This window comes from Podarcis liolepis (assembly GCF_965112155.1).
Source record: "Podarcis liolepis genome assembly, chromosome: Z".
Taxonomy (NCBI): domain Eukaryota; kingdom Metazoa; phylum Chordata; class Lepidosauria; order Squamata; family Lacertidae; genus Podarcis; species Podarcis liolepis.
Genome location: NC_139570.1, coordinates 40,530,858 through 40,552,785, shown reverse-complemented (window position 1 = coordinate 40,552,785; position 21,928 = coordinate 40,530,858). Strand labels below are relative to the sequence as shown.

The following is a 21,928-nucleotide window of genomic DNA, read 5'->3' as shown; positions in this document are numbered from 1 at the left end:
GGAAAATAAACACATTTGTGCCTGGAAAATGCATTTGAAAGTTTACATTTTGATTATTTACCAGCAGATTTTACCAGAAAAAGGTCTTAAACAACACACACTCCCGCCCCATAGTATTTGTCTACATGCCATCAGCATTGTGTTGTACAAGAAGAGAACTTCCTCATTATGTGTTTTTACCATTAACTTCTAACCTTCCAATACATTTTATGCTTTTCAGCAAAAATTTTGCCCACTGCTTCTAAATGTGATACACATTCCACACACACAAATACAAGCAAGATCAGATGTTTTCTAAAACATTTTTTAAACAGAGTCTATCCAACTAAATCATGATTAGGGCTGAGAGACGTCAGGTTTTCAACATCACGGTGTATCACCAGCCAAAGGTTGCAATCTGGCAATACACAGTAATGTTGTAACAACAAGCTGCATTGGCCCTAACCCCGTGAGGTGCCAGGGTGAAACTTCTGCAGCTGTCACAAAGAAGGAACCTGAAGCGCTTTCACTCCATTGCCTTGCAGGGCAGGGTCTTGATGCAGCCTTTGCCCTGCTCAGCCAGCGGAAAGGCTCCCGTCCCCGGCTAAGAACCTCCGAAGTTCCTCTTGCTTGCGCGTGAGCTGGAGGGACATCAGGTCTTCTTTGCGCCGTTCAGCAGGGTGTGTGGGAAGGCTCCCGCCCCCCCAGCTGAGTGAAGCCCAGTGCCTCTCTGGCTCACACAAAAGGCACCAGGGCTTGCTCAGCTGGGGTGGGGTGGGGGAAGTTTAATGGAGCCCCCACTCCGCCTCTGGCTCGCATGAGCCAGAGTTGGGGCCTTCTGTAAACTGTTCCACTGAGGAGCATGGCTGCCGGTAAGTCAGCGGAGCAGTTTAAAGAAGCCGGGGGTGGGAATACAGCTTGCTCCTCCCTCTGTGGTATGAGGGGCAGAACGTGATGGCGGCCTCAGCCGGCAGTTTATCCTGGGTGAAACTGCTGCTCCTAAGTCCCTCTGCTACTAGTGGCCCAATACTGAAAGCGGCGCTGGTAGCAGAGGGACTCAGGAGCAGGATTGATTTTCCACATGCAATATACGGCTGTGTGAAGCTGCCATCCTGTTCTGCCCCTCATATCGGTCCTGGGTGATACATCACCCAGGCCTAAATCATGATGTGAACAAAATTACAAGTGCAGTGGAATTTCCCTTTTCTACTCTCCCACAGACACCTCAAATCTGCTCTGGGATTTCCCCCAAGCTTCCAGAGCATATTTGGGAAGAATGTGGAGTGTATGCAGGGGAAAAAGAGGGACTAGACAACCCCAATTGATTATGAAGATCCTTGACAGGGCATATCATACAGTGGTACCTTGGTTCCCGAACGGCTTAGTTGCCAAACAAATCGGCTCCTGAACACCGCAAACCCAGAAGTAAGTGTTCTGGTTTGTGAACATTTTTCGGAAGCCGAACATCCGATGCAGTTTCCACTTGAGTACAGGAAGCTCCTGCAGCCAATCACGCCTTGGTTTTTGAACAGTTTCGGGAGTCAAACAGACTCCCAGAACGAATTAAGTTCGAGAACCAAGGTACCACTGTATATCCAAGCTATTATTATGACCAGAGAATAGTCAATTCGTCACTGGAGTGCATTCAATATAAATTTCTAAGATCAATCTTTAGGCTGGAGGCAGGTCTCTTGAGCATGGAGGCCAGAGTATGGCTAAGATTATCATTTTTTCCTACTGGCCTTGCTCCCCTTGTTCTGAAGGATGACTTCCAATCTGCATGGTATCAGGCTTCTATGACCAGAATTCTAGCTCTGGGCTTTTCCCTTGAGCAATTGCTCAGAATGGGCTTTGAGCAAGCTAAATCAGCTATCAAACAGTGTATCACACGCACAGAATGCCAAAGAGATCTGGATAGGTCCCCCTCTTTTATTGACAGTGATTACAGCAGGTATCTCTCAATGCCTATAGAGTATCTAAGCAATCTGGATCCGCCTAAATATCATAGGCCATTCACCCTATGCCATGCTCTCCCCTCTGTTGTTCTTAAAGGTCACTATAGAAAAATCCCGTATCTGTATAGATGCTGTCCCTGTGACTCTGTCCAAATTTAAACTGTAGATTATGTGCTTCTCCAATGCTTGTTTTACAGAGATCTACGCTCCCACCTTATTTTGCCTATACTCCAGAAATATATTGGGAGTTCTGAACAGTTTCTTACTACTCTGCTGATCTTAGATAATAATTCTGGCATAACATATAAGGTGGCCAAATTCTCTAGAGCAGCAATTAAAGTGTGACATATAATGACAAGCACTCAGGAGTAGTATATTGATGGATGGTCATCCCTAGATCAGAAGGGTTCTCTTCTGTTGGATAAATTACCAACTAGAGCTGCTTTTTTATTATATGTAATTTTATTTATTTTAAGTTTACTTCGTTCAAACTTTGTAATTGGTGATTTTATCCTGATACTGGTCAATGATCACCAGGGCTGTCTTAAGCATATGTGGCGCCGGGGTGCAAAGATCTACCTGGCGCCCCCTCCCCAGGTTGCCCAGTCCCAGGTGCGCAGGAGGGTGGAGCCGGCCGGCTGCCTCAGCGTCTCGCTGGCTCAGTTGTCCCTGAACTTGCGGTGCAGAGCTGCTGAACCCACCGTGGCACTCCGACCGACAGGCAGGCTCTTCCCCGGACTCAATTATCGAGCCCTGGACTCTCGGCCTGGCGCCCCTGAGAGCCCAGCGCCCTGGTGTCCTGCATCCCTAGCGCCTATGGGTAAGACAGCCCTGATGATCGCAATAGAACAACTTTATACTTAAGAGAGTCAATTGTTGTGGGCATAAAAACATTTCTCCACTCAGCAGTATTTTGACACTTATCCTGCTCTACACTAAATGTGGCATACTTACTTACTTACTTACTTACTTACTAAATAAAAGGCATTGAACACAAACACACAAATGTGTACAGTAATACATTTGAGGACAGGACTGGACAATGGTGGGTTCTATTTGCTCTCAGACTAGAAATGTGTCTGTTTTTCCTCTTTGCTTTGTATTCCAGTTCAGTGAAATACTTGCTTCATGTCACTAGCAGGCACCACAGCAGGGCTGTAATTAAATTTGGTTCTTGGGATTGCTGCCTTCCTAGAGTGAATTAATTATGTCCTGACATTAAATGACATGCCAGCAAAAATATTAACTGGGGTAAAGGCTAAATTAGGTTCTCAATTTAACCAGCTTTTAAACCATGGTTAAGAAGGATGCATTGTTAACTTTCACCATTGTTAATGTCAGTACCAATGTGTCCATTAACTGCAGTAAGACTTGAAGGGAAATTCATATTAAGGGCAAAGTATAAGATCTCGGGGCTTTCTGCTGGTCTCTTAATCATAGGTTTTTAAATAAGTTTTTATTAAAGTTTTTTTGTGTTACAAAACAAACAGATAAACAGGGAAATGTATATCTATTGTCTCCTCTTTGATTAGCCTCATTATGTTTGTTCTGGCCTTATGAGGGGCTTTGAGGGCAACTATTGACGAAAGATATGCATTAAGCATCAGGGAAGAGAAAACCATCTAAACTTCTATTTCAATTTTTTTTTTACTTCAGAATGTCATATTAATTTAACAAGTCTATGTTGCTGATGACACACAACTCTACCTTCCTTTTTCACCTATGGATGTCAAGGATAGAGGTTTGGTAGACCTGTCAATCTGGTCAGGATTAATCTGGACCTTGGTGGGATTGGATTTCTGCTGAAGGACCAAATGCGCAGTTTGCAAATGCATTGTATCAGCTCAGGCTGCTATCTGGAACCTCAGAAACCATTCTTAGTACTCATGCTTTAATTATCTTGAAACTAAACTAATGCAGTGCACTTTAACATGGGGGCTGCTCAGGTTTGGTGGGGTGTGACACTACTTTTGCACCAGCTGCACTAGCTCCCAGGGCATTTCTGGGCCCAATTCAAAGTGCCAGCAGTTTGGAACTAGTTTACCTTATGGAGCAGCTATACCCACATGACCATGACTGTGATTCGGGATCCATATCTGAGGTCCTGTTTGTGTGCTCACCAGTGAAATTGGTACAGTTGTGGCAGTTGTGAAACTCTCTTATGCTAAAAAAAGGGGGGAGCCAAACAAATGTTAAGGCCTTCTTGAATAACAGAACTGATCTTTTTAGGATTGCCTTTCCTTGAGATAATTTTGATGATCTAATTTCACATTTCAATCATTTATTTGTCTATATTCACACCAGCGCTTCATACTCTGCCAAAGGTTCTTTCTTTCGCTTCTTATTTCTCTCTGTGTGTTGCTTTGTGAAGGCTTGGCTCTGAAAAGCAACTAATAAATAACTGGAATAAACAAATTTTCATAGTGGCTGCAATCCTAAACACACTTGAAGTCCTAATGAACAGTGAGTCTTCCTTCTGAATAAACACACATAGGATTGCATTACATGTTTAGTTTCAAGTCAGTCTATTCGCAAATAAACTCTTAAATTTGTTCCAGCTAACCTAACATTTTGGTTACTATTTCTTTTAGGATATGAAAATCACAGGTGTTTTAAAGTCTACCCAGAAATGAAACTTGGGGTGTTTTTCTTATTGAAAAGTTAATTTCAGAAGCTGGATTTACAGAAGCATTTGTTTCTGCAGCGTCTTGCCATATATTTTAAAAAGGTCAATCTATCAATGCTGTCCTTTTTTCTATTCAGAAGGAAAAATGCTCAAACTATTTTGTAAATGTACCAACACATTTCTGAGTTATATACTTTTTTAAAAAGAGAGACAGAGATTTTGGGGGGGGGGAGTGTCAGCCAGCACCACAAATTCTATATGTGAAAACCAGCTGTCCCATTACATAACCCAATTTGTAGGGAGTTCAAAATTTTCCTGTAAAATGTTCCATCCAGAATCACTCCAGGCATCAGGTGTTGAAAATGAAATTATATTTTGGGGGTCGAGACGTCACCAAGGCAAGATGACATTTTGATCTGTTGCTGGCCTAGCTTGCTCCAAAACAAAGTCTTGCTCAAACTCCTAACAGCCACAAGCAGGCACTGAGCTGCAATATTAGATTGGCACAAAGTAGTACTCTGGACAACTAGTTGTCACCTCCATCTCAGATCATCAGAGATTCACAAGCCCAGGCCACAGACATTTCCAAAATGGCCACCAGGGCTCAAGGTAGCGAAAAACAACTCAGAGAGACCAGAAGTTCCATTTGACATGGCAATTTAGTTGATCTAATTAAAAAAGAACTGAGTACAGTGGTACCTCGGGTTAAGTACTTAATTCGTTCTGGAGGTCCATTCTTAACCTGAAACTGTTCTTAACCCTGAAGCACCACTTTAGCTAATGGGGCCTTCCACTGCTGCTGCTGCGCCACCACACGATTTCTGTTCTCATCCTGAAGCAAAGTTCTTAACCCGAGGTACCACTTCCAGGTTAGTGGAGTCTGTAACCTGAAGCATCTGTAACCTGAAGCGTCTGTAACCCGAGGGACCACTGTACTGGGGTAAGCACTGGAACTGCTGAGAGAAGATATTTTTTAAAACTTCCAGTTTCAGATGCTTCTGCAACAGCTAATGAAGCAATGGAACCCAGCACAAACAACAGAATCAAGATTTAGAATATTAAAAAAACCTTCAATCTGACATCAAGCTGTAGCTCAAGAATGCACAGGATTGGGATCGCTGCCAGAATCTATGCCTTCAAGGGGCTCTGAAAATTTTTGGAGACACCAACCTACATAAGGTTATTATGTCCGGAATAAAAGAAATGACGCCATTATACAAGCAGGTCATATTAGGAGGATACATAGAACACTCCATCACAAACCAAAAAATGGTGAGCCCCTGAGAGACATTATTGTTTGCTTTAGAGCCTTCATAATGTAAAGACTTATTTCAAAAGTTCAGAACACTGGAAAAATCATAATAGAAAATTCAATGATAAACATCTACCAGAATCTCTGCACAAGAATGTTGCAATGCAGATGTGAACTTAAAATTTATATCACAGCATTTTGTGAAGCAGGCGTAATGTACCGATCGGGTTACTCATTCAAACTCCTAATAACTTATGAAGCAGTTGCTAAAGCCTCCACACAACTCAAAGCTAGAAAATTATTATATCAACTGGGAGAGCAACCAAATGAAGACAAATAACTGAAAGAAGTAGGCACTGGAGAGGAAGGCACAGAACTCAAATGAGATTGGCAGCAAAGACAAAAAAGGCCTTCAGAAAAAACAATAGCAGCAAAAACAACACACAGGTGGCTTCTTCTCTGCCTGAGGTCCCACTGAAACTACCAACTAAGGTGGACCAAGAGCTATGGGCTCTATAACCAAAACAGGCAAGAATTAGGCTATTGGTCTCTTATTTTTGTTTGCAATATAATCATGCAAAATGTTTTCTGCTTCTGGGGGAAGAGGGGAGGAGGGCTAATGTTTATGTCCCCCAATTTCATTTCATTTCATTAGCATTTGGCTTATGAAGGAAGAGATGGACTATTTCACTCTCAAGCATAGGTGTAGGGATGATTCTGTTGGGAAGGTTGGGAAAATTAGTGAGGGGTGAGTTTGGAATTCAGAGCATCTTTATTTTTTGCTGATGGAATATGATAACAACACTGAATTTACTATGCTGCCTAACAGATCCATTGCCTGGGATAAGCTGCATAACTTTAAATTAACTTTACATTGCCACACTTAATGGCAATAGCATGGAAAGTAAATGGCCTGGGTATGCCAATTAAGCAAAGAAGATAATGGTCTACCCAACAATAACAATTTCAGGATGAAACCTTTACATTACTACACTCATTTAAACACGGTGAAGTGGTGATAGGTGGTAAACCATTAAGTACAAGTAAACCTTGTACTTAATGATCATTTTGATAAAAGGAGAACATCTCACCTTTTCAGATGAAATAGTTTATGGACAATACAGTAGAGAACATTATTAATCCCCTTCTAAAATCAGATTTGACCATATGGAAAGAATGGAGACTGAAACTTTTGCATGTTGATTCTCCTTTAATCTCAATAACTCAACAGCCTTCCTTTGTACAGCAGCCAAATCAGGCTCATTTGCTTGGGAAAAAGTGGGTTTATATAATCTCAAAGATTTCTATGCTAACCAAAAGCCCCTTACAGTTCCAGAAATAAATTTTATATTGGGACATATACCATGTGGCTGGTTAGAGATACACCAGGACCTGGTTATATATTTTCTAAATCAGCCAAATGCAAGGACACAAGCATTATCCAGCTGAAATAGTTTTTGAGCAACTTCTCAACTCAACCAACCCACTGGGAAAGGGAAATCTCCTCACACAATAGTCTACCCTTCCTCTCATTTCATTAAGCCTAAAATGGGGAAAAGATTCTGGAGCAGAATTGGAGGAAAATCCCTGGGAGCAAATCTGCCCTAAACTACCATTTGGATCCATCTCAGTTAGAACTCAAGGCAATGCTTTATAGATAGCACATCACACGTCCTTGTGCCCAGCTAGACTACACAGAATTAATCACAACATGTCCAATTTCTGCTGGTGGGAATGCAATTTACCTGGCTCTCTAGTACACAAGTGGTGGTTTTGGGGAAAAGGTTTTTCAAACAAATGATGGGACAATCGTTACAACCAGACCAAAAATTAGTACTCCTATCTTATTTTACTCTTCAGATTAAGAACATTTCCAGTAAAGACCTCATCCTCCATTTATTAATTGCAGCTAGATTAGTGATTACAAAATTGGTAAACTTTAAATGCAAATCTTTTTGAAGCCTGGATTCTGCAAGCAATATTATGCTTACGAACAAATTAACCATTTCACAAAAAGAAAATCAATCTGAGGGGTGGAAAGACTCACACCTATACAATCTAGTATCCTTTTACCGACTTTGTTAAGACAATTGAACATGATTTTCACCCTCCATCAATTCATGGAACCTTATGAAGAGACACTTTCATCTGATTGCCTTTCTTGGAATGTCCAAAACTACATCAGTCACCATTTTTTCTTTATTCTCTGTAAAATTATTAGGCTCTGTTTTCCTTGTATGGGTATGTTTTGTTACTTGCAATTAAAATCAGTAAAAAAAGGAGCTTATCATAAGAACCTCCTTTATGAGTAAACATGATTCTGTGAACGTTCCACATCTTAGCTATCACAAATAAATACAATCATATACAACCTACCACTGGCCTACTCACCTAGGTTAAGTAATAGTTATCATATACTAGCAGTTGTAGTAAATTGCCCCTATCTGCCTACCAACACATCCTTGTACCACTAACACAACTATACTGGGTACATTTTTCATCTCATTAGAAATTTGGGGGGTGGGGGTGGGAGAAGAAATCCTGACAGGCAGTGGCGTAGCGTGGGGGGTGCAGGGGGGGCCGGCCGCACCGGGCGCAACATCTGGGGGTTAGGGTTAGGGGGCGCAAATCCACAGGTTAGGGGGCGCAAATCCACGGGTTAGGGCGCGCAAATCCACGGGTTAGGGGCCGCAAATTACTTGCCTTGCCCCGGGTGCTGACAACCCACGCTACGCCACTGCTGACAGGGGAGTGGGCAATGGGTAGCATTTTATCATGCAAGTGCAATAAATCCTGCTATTTATGGTAGTTTCCACAGTCTACTACTAAATGCATAAAATAATTCGGTTGGTGGGTGGGTGTGACACATTTTACAAATTTTGGGAAGATAGCAGCTGTGTGAACAATGATCAAATGATGACTTACAAGGCTTCCCTTGTTACTCAAGGATATGAAAATTATCTCATAAGTCACTCCAGTTACTCAAAAAAAGAATGATTAGTATAAATATTTATGTAGCCCCAAAATCAACACTGAGCTGCAAAAACCACTTCCTGAGTTCTTGCTTCTTATGAGTTAGGCTGCATCTGCCCAAATGAGGAAAACCAGAAGAAGATACTATAATGATATGGGGAGAAAACAGTAACAGGCAGGAATTAGGGATCTTTACGGATGAACAAGATGAACAAAAACTGTTTACTATTTAAGCTGTTCAGAGCAACCTGATACAAGTACTGTCAAGGTTGTAGTGTATCAATCCTCTTCAGAATAAATTGTGACGTGATCATATATGCTAATAGACTGCTAAAATTCAGGGGCTTTATTAAGCAGTTGATGGGCTGCAATACATAGTGTGCTGTAGACAGCCCAAGGGACTGCAACTTTGACAATCTGCCCTAGATCACTTTCTTGTTTTAAAATATTATTTATTTTTAAAGGAAAAATGACTTAATATCTGCAAACATACGGCACTTGTTAATGTTCGTAGAACATCCAACACCTCTCTCTGTGCTCTGGAATGCCTTACATTCAGGACTGGATAAAAACTGACATCAGAAAAGGTCAAGCACCACATTGAGGACTGATGATTTTTTAGTTATCCTTAAACTTCATGGCATAAACACAGTGAGGAAAAGCAGTAGGTGGCTCTCGACCAACGAATGACAACATTACTATTCCTTTTGCTAAAGCCAAATAATAGGCTGCCTTTGCAATTTGTTATAACAAGTCTTTGGGTGGAAAATATGTTGCTGGTTCTGAGTTGCAAGCTCTCAGAATCAAAGTTCATGCCCTTCTCCACTTAAGTATTTTGTATCTCAGGCTGCCTACACACAATACATTTAAAGCACATAACTTCCCGCAAAGAACATAAGAGCCTGCTGGATCAGGTCAATGGCCCACCAAGTCCAGCATCATGTTATCACAGCCGCCAACCAGATGTCTGTGGGAAACCCGCAAGCAGGGAAACCTGGAGCATGAGTGCACTCTCCCTTCCTGTTGTTTCTAGCAACTGGTATTCAGAAGCATTGCTGCCTCCAACTGTGGAGATAGAGCACAGCTAGTAGCCCCAGATAGCCCTCCACTCCATGAATTTGTCTAATCATCATTTAAAGACATGCAAGTGCCATAGTTATGGGCTACATAACACTATGTGCTGTGTAAAGAAGTACTTCTTTAACGTGTCCTGAATCTTATAACATGCAGCTTCACTGGATGTCCACGAGTTCTAGTGTGATGAGAGAGTGGAAAAACTTTTATCTATTCATGCCATGCGTAATTTCTTCCAGGAGCTCCTGCTGCAGGAAGAATACAGTGGGGTCTTTGAGGAGTCCAAGATGCAGAATCAGTAAGAAAATGGCCGCAAACTTCTTTAGAAATAAAATTTCCTAGGGCCATGAAGTATTCTACATATCATTAATTTATGATACTTCTGAGCTCCGCTCCCACTCCCATTACCAGCAGTCTGTGGATGGACATAAACATGTAAAAATGAACTATCAAAAAAATACTATCAAAAAAATACAAATACAATCCCAGCATAAAACCAAACAGCAGCAGTGTTAAAACAAATATCAACCAGTACCATTACTTTCTCACGGCTTCAGAATGCCAGAATTGCAGAAATTCTCAGAAGCCCTAAAGCCTGGTAGAATACAAAGCTTTTCACCTGATGCTGATATAAATTGTAGGTGCCTGTGAAGCCTCTCTGGGGAGAACATTTCCAAATCTAAATAGGCAGAAGCACTTAGGAAATAGCCTTCCCTCATATATAAATGTAGTAGCCCGTTAAAACCATTATTAGGACACAAATATATCTAGCCCATAGAATTATGTTATCATTCTATCAGTAAGATGCCACATCAAAACTAAGTTCAAAGAATAACACATGCCAGAATGTAACAAATTTTAATTTGACTACATAGAATTAAAAGAGACAGCTGGAAAAGCCACTGTTAGCAATATCAGCAGCTGAGATCTAATTGGTCTTAGAACACATGCTGTATGCGTAAGTACAGATGGAAGCAATTATATATGTCAGAGCTCTGACTGCATTCACCAGACATCTCCTGATAAAATTAGTCACTTCTTATACTCATCAGGGAACAAGACAGCTATGTATTACAACACTTGCAAGACTTCTAAGTTTTCCTAGCCTTCTGCCAAGCTTTAACTCAGCGTCTACACTGCTTCCTAGAAGGCCTATTCTAACTTCTAAAATAGAAAATTCAAGCAATTTTAAAGAGTTTGTCTCAAACCACATTTCCACCTACTGCTGTCAGTCAACATACGAACCTGAATAAGACCTGCCAATGCCCTGTCTGTCTTTAAGCTGGCCACAATCAATCTGACTAGGGCTGATCTGAACACTCCTGCAGCAGAACATTTGGCAGAACATTTTGTAGGAAGTGAAGGGAGCGTGGGGCGTTTGGGTGATGGAGGCATTAGTTAGTTTACAATAAAAAAGGTGGCCAATGGCCTTTTTATTTCTTTCTTTTTTCAACAGCAACAACAAAAACATCATTAAATGTAAAAGCTTCCCTGAGTGGCTAAGACATGCAGCTTCTGCTGCATACTTTCTAAATGGAGCCAGATGAATGTTTCAGGAATTGACATTGCATGATCATGTTGTTTGGGTTCCAGTGGGCATTGTCGGGTGGGTGGGTGATAATTGTCTTCATTGAACCATAGATTTTAAAAAAAGAAATAAATGGAGAAAAACTGATATAGTTATACAATATTTCAAAAAGGACTTCCAATTAACCCTGTTCATTGACATTTGGTTTTTTTATCTTTTAATAGTGCTCCTTTCCTCGGTTTTATTTTCCTCGTTCTGCCCGGACACTGAGGTCCAGTGCTGAGGGCCTTCTGGCGGTTCACTCGCTGCGAGAAACCAAGTTACAAGGAACCAGGCAGAGGGCCTTCTCAGTAGTGGCACCCACCCTGTGGAACGCCCTCCCACCAGATGTCAAAGAGAAAAACAACTACCAGCCTTTTAGAAGACATCAGAAGGCAGCCCTCTTTAGGAATGCTTTTAATGTTTGACACACTATTGTATTTTAAAATTTTGTTGGAAGCCGCCCAGAGTGGCTGAGGAAACCCAGCCAGATGGGTGGGGTATAAATAATAAATTGTTGTTGTTGTTGTTGATGATGATGTTGTTATTCCTCAGCAGCAGCAGTAAACACAGTGGTACAAAACTGAGCAAATGACTGAGTGGCACAAGGGGTGTCCCTGAAATCTGCTATGGCTTCCACTTACATACTGCTGCTTGTTCATATTCGCCAACATGCCAGAGAAAAAATTATGCTGGGCCCCATCCTGCTTCCTCTGCCTGTCATGTTTTCTTCTATGGAAAGAGATAGTAGGGAGAGAGGCTGAGTTCTCATCCTGTTGGGAATTTTAAATGATTGGGCTTCTCTTGCAGCTCCTCTCTTTGCCCTTGGGGGAGGTGTATATGATTGCTTGCTTGCTTGCTTGCTTGCTTGCTTGCTTGCTTGATAGCATTTATAGTAGGAGTGGGGGGACTTTCAGTGCAAGAAACACATGAAAAATCTCAGAGGGGACCCAACTTCTCAGAAACATTATTTGCATTTCCTGATGCAGGTTAAATGGTCACTTTGCACTTACAGCCTTTATATAGGTACTTCACTGTGCAGCGCTAGGTACAGTTTGGGTCTTACGTTAATAACAGTTATTTTCCCTTGAAATACATATAAAGTTATTCAAATGGTCATTGTTGATTTCCAACATTTATTAAAAGTTAATATCAGAGCACATACCTCTGGCTGAATAGCTTTGAACACAGGCATATCCATCAATGTAATCTGACTCTGTAACAAAAGTTAGAGAAAGAGCAATTACAAATTTACAAATACTTGATTCTGTGCTAGTCCAATATACTTTTGCCCAAGACAGAAAATTCTGACAACACTCAGGTCCCGGATCATGTGTGCGTAGTCTTCAGAAAAGCTGATATTGTACAAAAATCTTCACACTGCTGTGATGAAATGCATTGTTAAAGTAATTTGTGATTCAATAGCTCACTTCTGACCCTTTTTAAGCGCTCCTTTCCCCACATTCTTGACCAAACAAGGCAACAAGGGTTGTGTGACATCCAGCTAAATTTTGCTCCTTACTCAATAGACCCATTGAAATTAATATACCTAAGTTGGTTGTGTCCATCACTTTCAATGACTCTACTCTGCGTAAGACAAATATTGGAAACTATTCACAGATTCTGCAATATAGACATTTAGCTTTCTATCCAATGTTAGTCATATTTAGAGTAGAACCAGTAAAACATAGTAGGATACATCCTTAAGTGCAGAGGCACAGAAGGGAAAGGATTTATATGTTGCTTCCTCAATTTAATTTCAGTTTTTCCATCTGTAATTCCTAGGCTATAGTTCCCTTTCTCTTCTTGTGCATTTTTCTAATAGTAAACCTCATTTAACTGAAATAAAGGCAAAGTAGCTGCCTTTTCAGTTTTGGCAGAATCAGAAGAGCAAAGCAGAATCCCTCCTGGTCACATTATCTCTGCTTAAATCCCAAGTAGTAGATAGGTAGCCGTGTTGGTCTGCCATAGTCAAAATAAAAAAATTCCTTCCAGTAGCACCTTAAAGACCAACTAAGTTAGTTCTTGGTATGAGCTTTCGTGTGCATGCACACTTCTTCAGAAGAAGAAGTATCTGAAGAAGTGTGTATCTGAAGAAGTGTGCATGCACACGAAAGCTCATACCAAGAACTAACTTAGTTGGTCTTTAAGGTGCTACTGGAAGGAATTTTTTTATTTTAAATCCCAAGTGTCTGTCGTTATCAGGCAGAGAAGCAGTTCTATTTTTCTAGAAAAAGAAGTGCCAGAAATCACCATGAACACCTCCCTAGTTCTTTTAGAATGGCAATGGTGCCCACCTGAGAGGTGTTGAAACTGAGTTCTGGTAAGTTCCAACTGGAAAAAAGGCTTGCAGAGAAGTCCTTTTTTAAAAAATAAACACACACACACACACACCCAAACAAACAAACAAACAAACAAACACCTGAATATAAAAAATAAGGCAGGAAAGGTCCTCTTTACCTAAACTGCTCCAATGCCTGGGGGAAGGGAGAAAATGTAGTCAATGGTGGGTGGACGTGCTACTGAAGCCTCTCCAGCAGCCCCAAATACCTGAGCACTATGTTTCCACTTCTGCATTCACATTTAGAAAAAAGGTTTCTATAAAAGTGAACATGGTGCCGTGGCTACAGCTTAGGAGAAGCTTCACTGAAAAAAGTGTTAGTTATACTGCAATTGGGTATAAGAATTAAAAACTTTATATGTAAATCAAGTAAACCCCCTTGATGAACACTAATTTACTTCAGAAATTTGAATGAGAACCTATTCTTATGATCATGTCAATACTTTCAGTACAAATATGAAATCAGTCATTTTACTTACTGCAAACTCTTCTGGAGTTACTTTCAATACGTCAAACACAACTGCATCATAGCTTTTATGGGCATAATCTGAACTCCGTCCTTCCAGAGAGTCAGAACTGCTGCTGCCCTATGGAAAGGGATGGGAGGAATAGATTTACATGAAACCAGAAATTTGCCAGTCAGCTAATTAATGATTGCGTTCACAAAGAAAAAAGCAAAGCTGAGCCTTATGCCAGTTTACTTTTTACTAACTCGGGTTTCTATCCAATTCTCCCCTCTGCTTATTAAACAAAAGCTATTCAAGTTGGTGCTCATATTGGCTAATGCAAGAGAAGAGATGTGCAGCTATAAGATTAGAAAGAGCTTTCAATATAAAGTTTGGTATATATATCAGTAGGGTTTTCCCCAGCAATGGATCTTGAAAAGCCTCTATTCTTAGACTTTGAATTAGTGAACCAAAAAGTAACAACATTTGCCTGCTCTAATTAATCACTGTATTCCTTTCCAAGCTAAGAACAAAATACAGTGATACCTTGGTTCTCAAACTTAATCTGTTCCGGGAGTCCATTTGACTCCTGAAATGGTTTGAAAACCAAGGCGTGGCTTCTGATTGGCTGCAGGAGCTTCCTGCACTCAAGCAGAAGCCGCATCGGACATTTGGCTTCCAAAAAATGTTTGCAAACTGGAACACTTACTTCTGGGTTTGCAGTGATTGGAAGCCAATTTGTTTGACAACTAAGCCGTTCGAGAACCAAGGTACCACTGAAACACTATTGAAGCTGCATTTCCTTGCTTTGTGAAACTAGGAAAGTGGCAGAGATATCCCAGTAGTACTTCCTACCAATTTCTCTTTAAGGTTAGAAAAAAGTGAATACAGTCATGAAGAGGCTGGGCTACTTTTAGAACTCTCTAGGAAATTAATAATAATGATGATGATGATGGTATTTGTACCCTGCCCATCTGACAGTTTTGCCCCAGCCACTCTGGCAGCTTCTAACAAAATAAAAACACAGCTAATTGTCAAACACTAAAACTTCCCAATACATCTACTTTCAGATGTCTTTGGAATGTTGTGCAGTTGTATATCTGTTTGACATCTGATGGGAGGGTGTTCTATAAGGTGGGTGCCACTACCAAGAAGGCCCTCTGCTTGGTTTCCTGTAACTTTACTTCTCACAGTGAGGGAACTACCAGAAGACCCTTGGAGGTGGACCTCAGTGTCCAGACTGAATGATGGGGGTGGACACACTCCTTCAGGTATACAGGGTTGAAGCCATTTAGGGATCACACTTTGAATTGTGCTTGGAATGTACTGGAAACCAACGTTGAGCCTTTAGGATCAGTATTATATGGCCCCAGCAGCTGCTTCCAGTCACCAGTATAGCAGCCACATTCTGTATTAGTTGTAGTCTCAAATTCACCTTCAGTGGTAGCCCCATGTACAGTGCATTTCAGTACTCAAAGCAGAGCATATACCACTCTGGTGAGACAGTGTGCAGGCAGGCAAAGTCTCAGTTGGTAAACAGCTGCCCTGGACACAGAATTAAACTGCACCTCCCTGGACAGCTGTGAGTCCAAAATGACCCCCAGGCTACAGACCTGGTCCTTGAGGGGCACAGTTACCACCCCATTCAGGACTAGGGAGTCCCCCACACCTAGTCGCTTACTGTCCCCCAGAAACTTAAAGCAGCGGTTCCCAGACAGTGCTCCACAAAGCACTTGGTGTTCTGCGAAGAAATTTGAAGTAAAATAAATGTAAAAACAGCCAAAAATGCACATATGTGCCTTTGGCATAAGGACAACGAAAGTGTTCCATGGCAAATTTATCTTCTGAAAAGTGCTGTGCAACTCAAAAAGTTTGGGAACCGCTGACTTAAAGAGTTAAAGGGTTGGGCTAAGCAGCCTGCCATTAACCATGAGGAGAATAACACAAGAGTTCTTCTGGATCAGACCAAAGGCCCATCTAGTCCAGCATCCTATTCTTACAATAGCCAATCAGATGCGTAAGGGGAGGCCACAAACAGGACTTGGGTGCAATAGCACTCTTCACAGAAAATGGATTTCTGACTTCAAAAGTGGAGGTAGAACATGACTGATAGTCACTGGTAGCCATATCCTCAATGACTTTGTCTAATCATCTTTAAAGCCATCCAAGTACGGGACCACCATTACATCTTGGGGGAGTGAATGACATAATTTCACTTTGTAAAGAAGAACATTCTTTTATCTGTCCTGGATCTTCAAGAATCCAGCTTCATTGGATGGCCCCAGGTTCTAGTATTATGACAAAGGGAGAAAAAATGTCTTCATCTTCACTTTCTTCACACCATGCAAAATCTTCTATCCCCCATCATGTTCCCCATGACTTCTGTTTTTTCAAAACTAGAAATCCCCAAATGCTGTGGCAGTCCATGGGCAGGCAGGCAGTGATGGCAGCAAGAAGAGGAAGTGACTAATTGGACATACACCTATATCTGCAAATATTTGTGACATAATCTAAGTATGGACAGAACTAGATATTGGGGTATATGACCAAAGTCTTTTGGTTACTGGACACATTTTAGAAAATCCTAAGCAAATATACTAAGCTGTAAGTCCCATTGAACTCAGAACCTACTTCTGAGTAAACATGCTTATGAAGACATAGTAAGTTGTGAAAACTAAATAAAATGGAAGGAGGCTACTGTTTTTAATAAATACGGGAATTCACACAGATCATTCTCTGTTACATTAAACAGAAAACACTCTATTTAGTCTGAGGTTTCCCTTCAGATTCCCAGAAATATAACTGTTCACCAGTATGCTATTCAAAACCATGCAGGAAGACTGTGGCAAAATCAGAATTATATCTTAGATCTGTCAAATATGAACTTAGACCCTTAATCACAAAGGAACCTTTTCAAATTTCAAGAGTTTCTAATAGACATTACAGATTTACTGTAACTTCGCAATGTAATGTTTATAGAAGATGCATTCTCACCTTCCACTCAAAAAGTTTAAAACCCAGCTAGGAGTTAGGTTCTTACAATTTTGGGACATGGTATAAATCCTAACCACAAGATGCCAGTCTTCATTTCTCATCCATTTCCAATGTTTTCAACTCAGTGACTATTTTTCAGCATGATAATACTAAATTATTGAAATGAACTGCATAGTTCTGTTGTCTATTTTTTCATGTAAGTTGCTGGTTTAAATCCACTGTAAATTCCAGCAACTCTGTACAGCTTTTCCACAGAAAGCTGAAGTAAACAGAACTCAACAAAATGCATTTTTTCATAATCTTGTATTATTATTTCCAGCCTTCCAAGGCTTGGAGATCTCATGAAAAACATGCAAAAAGACATACTCTATGGAGTCGAGTGCACAATAGAGTTAAATTTACCTCTGCAATATCCCCAAAACTGGGTCTTTCTGATTCACAGCACTTTAGAATCTCAGGGGGAAGGAGGTCATAGCTGCTAATACGTGACTGTTTCAATTCTACAGACATTTCACATACTCATTTACCACTTTACCCTTCCTTCTGTGTATGGAATCCCTTCCAAGTATGGGATCACATGGAAAAACATTAACATGGATACAGAAGGCATTTCCACACTATATGCATGCAGACTGCCTTTTCCCATTCAATAAACAAAGCAGATTCACATTCAAAATGTAGAACAGGTGTGGACCTGCTGTGTCCATTAAAATGAACCAGGTGGAAAAGTGCCACATGTCACACATGTATCAGAGCTCCTAGACATCAGAGCTTATTAGACATTGTTGGATCAGGAAACAGAGTGCAAGTTGGGTGCTAAGACTCACCAATCATCTGCACTGTGTACCCTGAAGCCTTGCCCTTGGAGAACAGCATCACTAGGCTACAGAAGTAGCTAATTCCAGGGGCAAGAGTATTTGGGGAACTGTTGTAACAGCAGGTGACATCCAAATGGGATCTTCCCTTTTGGGAACCAACAAGGCGTGGGCCCACTTTCTGATTAAGCCTCCAGTAAGAGGATAAACTGGGTGCTTTCATGAGTGATGAGGGGCTGGTAGGAATGAGTGAATAGGGTTGCTGTTGTTGTTTTTGTTTATTTGTTTTTGTTATCATGTTATGTTTTTTGTGTTTTTATGTTGTAAACCACACTGTGATCTGTAATAAATAATAATTTTGCTAATATAAGCATTTTAATGCATACATTGCCCAAGTATACACATTTTTGTACAAATTACTTGACTGAAGAACGGCACTGCAAATTTCAGAGAAGTGTGGACTTTGAAGGGTGGCTGTGTTTCAGTTTATGTATTGTTCAGAAAGGCAAATTAGGTAGGTTTGTCTTTAAAAGAGAACTGAATCAAATGTCTTCCCCATCCCTGAGTTGAGATCTTAGTTTGTTCCCCATTTGGCCTCTCAGGTCCAATCACCCCTGCCCATTAGCCACATTGGCTGCAGCTGTTCAATTTACATTATCTGTAAAATACATACAAGTATGACACTAGGCAAGACAAATTAATGGCAGAAAGTCTTAGAGAGATGCCAAAATAAACAACAATTAAATTAAAACATACAAATGGTAACAGAATACCAAATGTGTACCTCTGGTGTGGCGGAGGTCACTGTCACGTTGGCCATGAGGCCATTCCTTTTATACATACTCTTCTTTAGGATGCAGGAAATTTCAGCTCAGCCACCACTGGTGACACAAGAGGATGGAGAACTGCTGCAAGAAAAATACATTTTATGAGAAACTGATTTAAAAGAGGCCACCAGTGAGGAGCACAAGATCATTATTGAGGGGACACAAAGATTATTTGCAAAGTGTACCATATATCAAGTGAGAGGACACCTGCTTCTTTATGTTCCAATTCAACCCTTAATACTGGCTGAGCAAGCTCTTCAGCCTTCATGTTTGTATTAAAGGACATTGAGGGAGGCTTGGTCAACTAGTAAACACTCCTCTTGGAAGATGCTGAATGCCCAAACATTTCCTGGGAGCAGTATATTACCTTTTTCTTTGGGAAGTTTGGGTTAAAACTGGTATTGTGGTATTTTCATTAACCCTGGATAATATCCAATGTTACTCAGAATAGATCTATTGAAATTAATGGACTTAGGTCCACTGATTTAAATGGCTCCACCCCAAGTATGAGAATGAGGTATCATCCTCTGTATTTTTGATATTGGTTGATATCAGAACATACTCTGCCTTTGGGGAAGGAAAGGGGAATTAAAAATAAATAAATCACAATTGCATACATAAGAAATGTACACTTAGTTCTCAATGAAATATATGAACTCAAAGTTGTGTGAACTCACAAGCAACATTTACCATCATACAATATTCTGGAAAGGCAAAACAAATACAAGGATGATGTGAGTACATCTTGCTCCTGAAGAAAACCAAATTGATTAACAGTCCCACTTACAGAACAAAATGTATTCCCTATAAATCATTTGTTAGGAAGTATTTGACCGAGTTTTACTGCGCACACATGCTCAGAAGTGGTCCTCAGTTTGCGGAAACCTCAGGATCTGACCGGACCTCCGAAATGGACCCCTTATGCAACCAGAGGTACCACTGTATGTTCCTGGACATGGAATTTGACCTCCAAAAGGAAAAAAGTGGGGAAAGGAAAACCCAGGAAAAACACTCTCTGATTTGTCCAGTCGTTTCCCCTACCTCCATCCCTTCAATACAGGCTAGATGTAATTTTTTAATCACTTGTCCCATAAATATTACTAATTTTTAGCAGGGTGTATTCATAGTGTTAATGTGATGCCCACTAACTGTTAGCTTTTGAAGCAGAGTTGATGGTCTTCAGAGACATAAAGGTAGCTTCCTATGATCATATAGCCCACTCAGGAGAAGGGGGACTGCCAACTAAATTCCAAGTCTCTTGGCCTGGGAACTTCTGTCTAGAGTGGTTGCAGGAAGAGGAACAAAGGAACCACATTGATATATCTGGTCTATGGGGCTCATGTGCTTTTGAGTGACAGGTTGTTAGGCCCAATGATGCAGGATGGGCAAGTACTTCAGGGAAGTGAAGGGCTTAACACCTGTGGGAAGTTAGGAGACGGGGAGTCAGAGTGTCCACTACTGTTGAAGTTGTCCAACCTCACTGGCAGGCAGCAATCTTTCATCAGCCTGGGTACACGAGGAGAGACAAGATGAAGGACTACAGAACTTGGGCATCTTAAAAGGGACAGACAAGGGCAAGGCAGAACACAATGCATTCTTAGGCTTAGTTACAGTAGGGTATGGAGCTAGATAGCTGTCCCAAAGGCTTCATGGGAAATGTGGGTGTTGGAGAGTAATGACATCATGCAGGTGATCTGGGAGGCAGTTCCAGACATAAAGGGCAGTAAGAGGGAAGAAGATCTGAGGCAGCAGACAGCCTTCGGATGGCTGAATGTGGCCAAGCAAGAAAAGCTAAGAGCAGATATAGAGATGTATTAGGATGCAATAACCAGTGTGTTTTTTCGGGGGGGGGGAGAATGCAGGGGTGCACATATCCCTAAACATTTTGTGAATCTAAGTTTCACTTCATTGAGGGGCAGTATTTCAGTATGAGTAGGAAAATGAGAGTAGCTTTAAATTTCTTTTAGTAAAAAAGCACTGGCAATAACTTTTCAGAAGTGGGCAAGGACATGATAGCCTTTGTTATATTATCGTTATTATTACATATCCGTATATATGAAATGGCTGCTGAAAATGAGCCAGTGAGGTAGAAGAACTTAAAAATATGGTTTTCATATCAGAAACACTAAATATTCCCTTTCCTCTCTTCTGTCCACCTCCTGACTGCATTTTTGGTGAGTGTAGGCTCAAATAATGTTCTCATGAAAGCAAAAGAAAATTCCATATGTGACCTTGTATCAAATCCAGCTTGAGTTCTGGCTTTCAGTGATACAAGTAAACCAATTAAATGATACAAGGAAGCATCATGGAAAACTTAATGAGAGCACCAGTTCTAAAAGAACCAATATAACTTCCCCCAATACTAAGCAGTTGTTTCAAAGAAAGAGTTCAACTTGAGGAGCAACATACAAAATAAACAGGAGATTTGCTCCAAAAATGTGTATGCCTGTTCTAAAATGCATACAATACAAATGCCTAAAATGTGCCATTTTAAATGGGACTTAACAGACACTATGTAATTAGCAGATCTTTTTTTGAGCCAAACTGCTGAAATAACCCCTTTCAGTCAGAGTAGGTTTCTCTGGCACAAAAAAGTAGCAAAGGTGTTGTTGTGATAGAAAGATGCATGGTAAGGAGAAAGTAGCAACAGAGTGCTTTTTCTTCCTCTTTTTTAATACGATAAAGCTAAAGAGTCAGTCTTCATATAGGGAAGGCATACACAAACTCCGGCCCTCCAGATGTTTGGGACTAAATTCCCATCATCCCTAGCTAACAGGACCAGTGGTCAGGTATTATGGGAATTGTAGTCCCAAACATCTGGAGGGCCAGAGTTTGCCTATGCCTGATATAGGGCATAGTTGTGGAATTTGCTTTGATGAAGTGATGGTTACAACCTGAAGGACTTTAAAAGAGATTTAGACAAATTCATGGAAGATAGCAATGGCTACTAACTACAATGGCTTTGACCCACACCTCCACTGTCTGGGGCAGTATGCCTCTGATACCAGTTGCTGGGAATCACAACTGGGGAGAAGTGGTGTTGCACTCAGGTCCTACTTACGCGCTTTCCATAGTTGAG

The 21,928-nt window shown here is 40.9% G+C and overlaps 1 protein-coding gene across 14 annotated transcripts in view; it reads right to left on the bottom strand.

Moving 5' to 3' along the window:
• RALGPS1 (Ral GEF with PH domain and SH3 binding motif 1) overlaps window positions 1–21,928 on the bottom strand; it is a 216,892-nt gene that overhangs the window by 157,231 nt on the left and 37,733 nt on the right. For 8 of the 14 annotated variants that reach the window (XM_083485893.1, XM_083485899.1, XM_083485891.1 and 5 more), the window contains exons 3-5: window positions 18,807–18,930; window positions 14,247–14,354; window positions 12,592–12,642 (exon numbers count right to left, since the gene is read on the bottom strand). In XM_083485893.1, the coding sequence (XP_083342019.1) occupies window positions 12,592–12,642; window positions 14,247–14,354; window positions 18,807–18,863 (216 nt within the window). In that variant the 5' untranslated portion in view covers window positions 18,864–18,930. The remainder of the gene's footprint in view (window positions 1–12,591; window positions 12,643–14,246; window positions 14,355–18,806; window positions 18,931–21,928) is intronic. The other 6 variants (XM_083485894.1, XM_083485898.1, XM_083485896.1 and 3 more) reach the window with 1 other exon arrangement.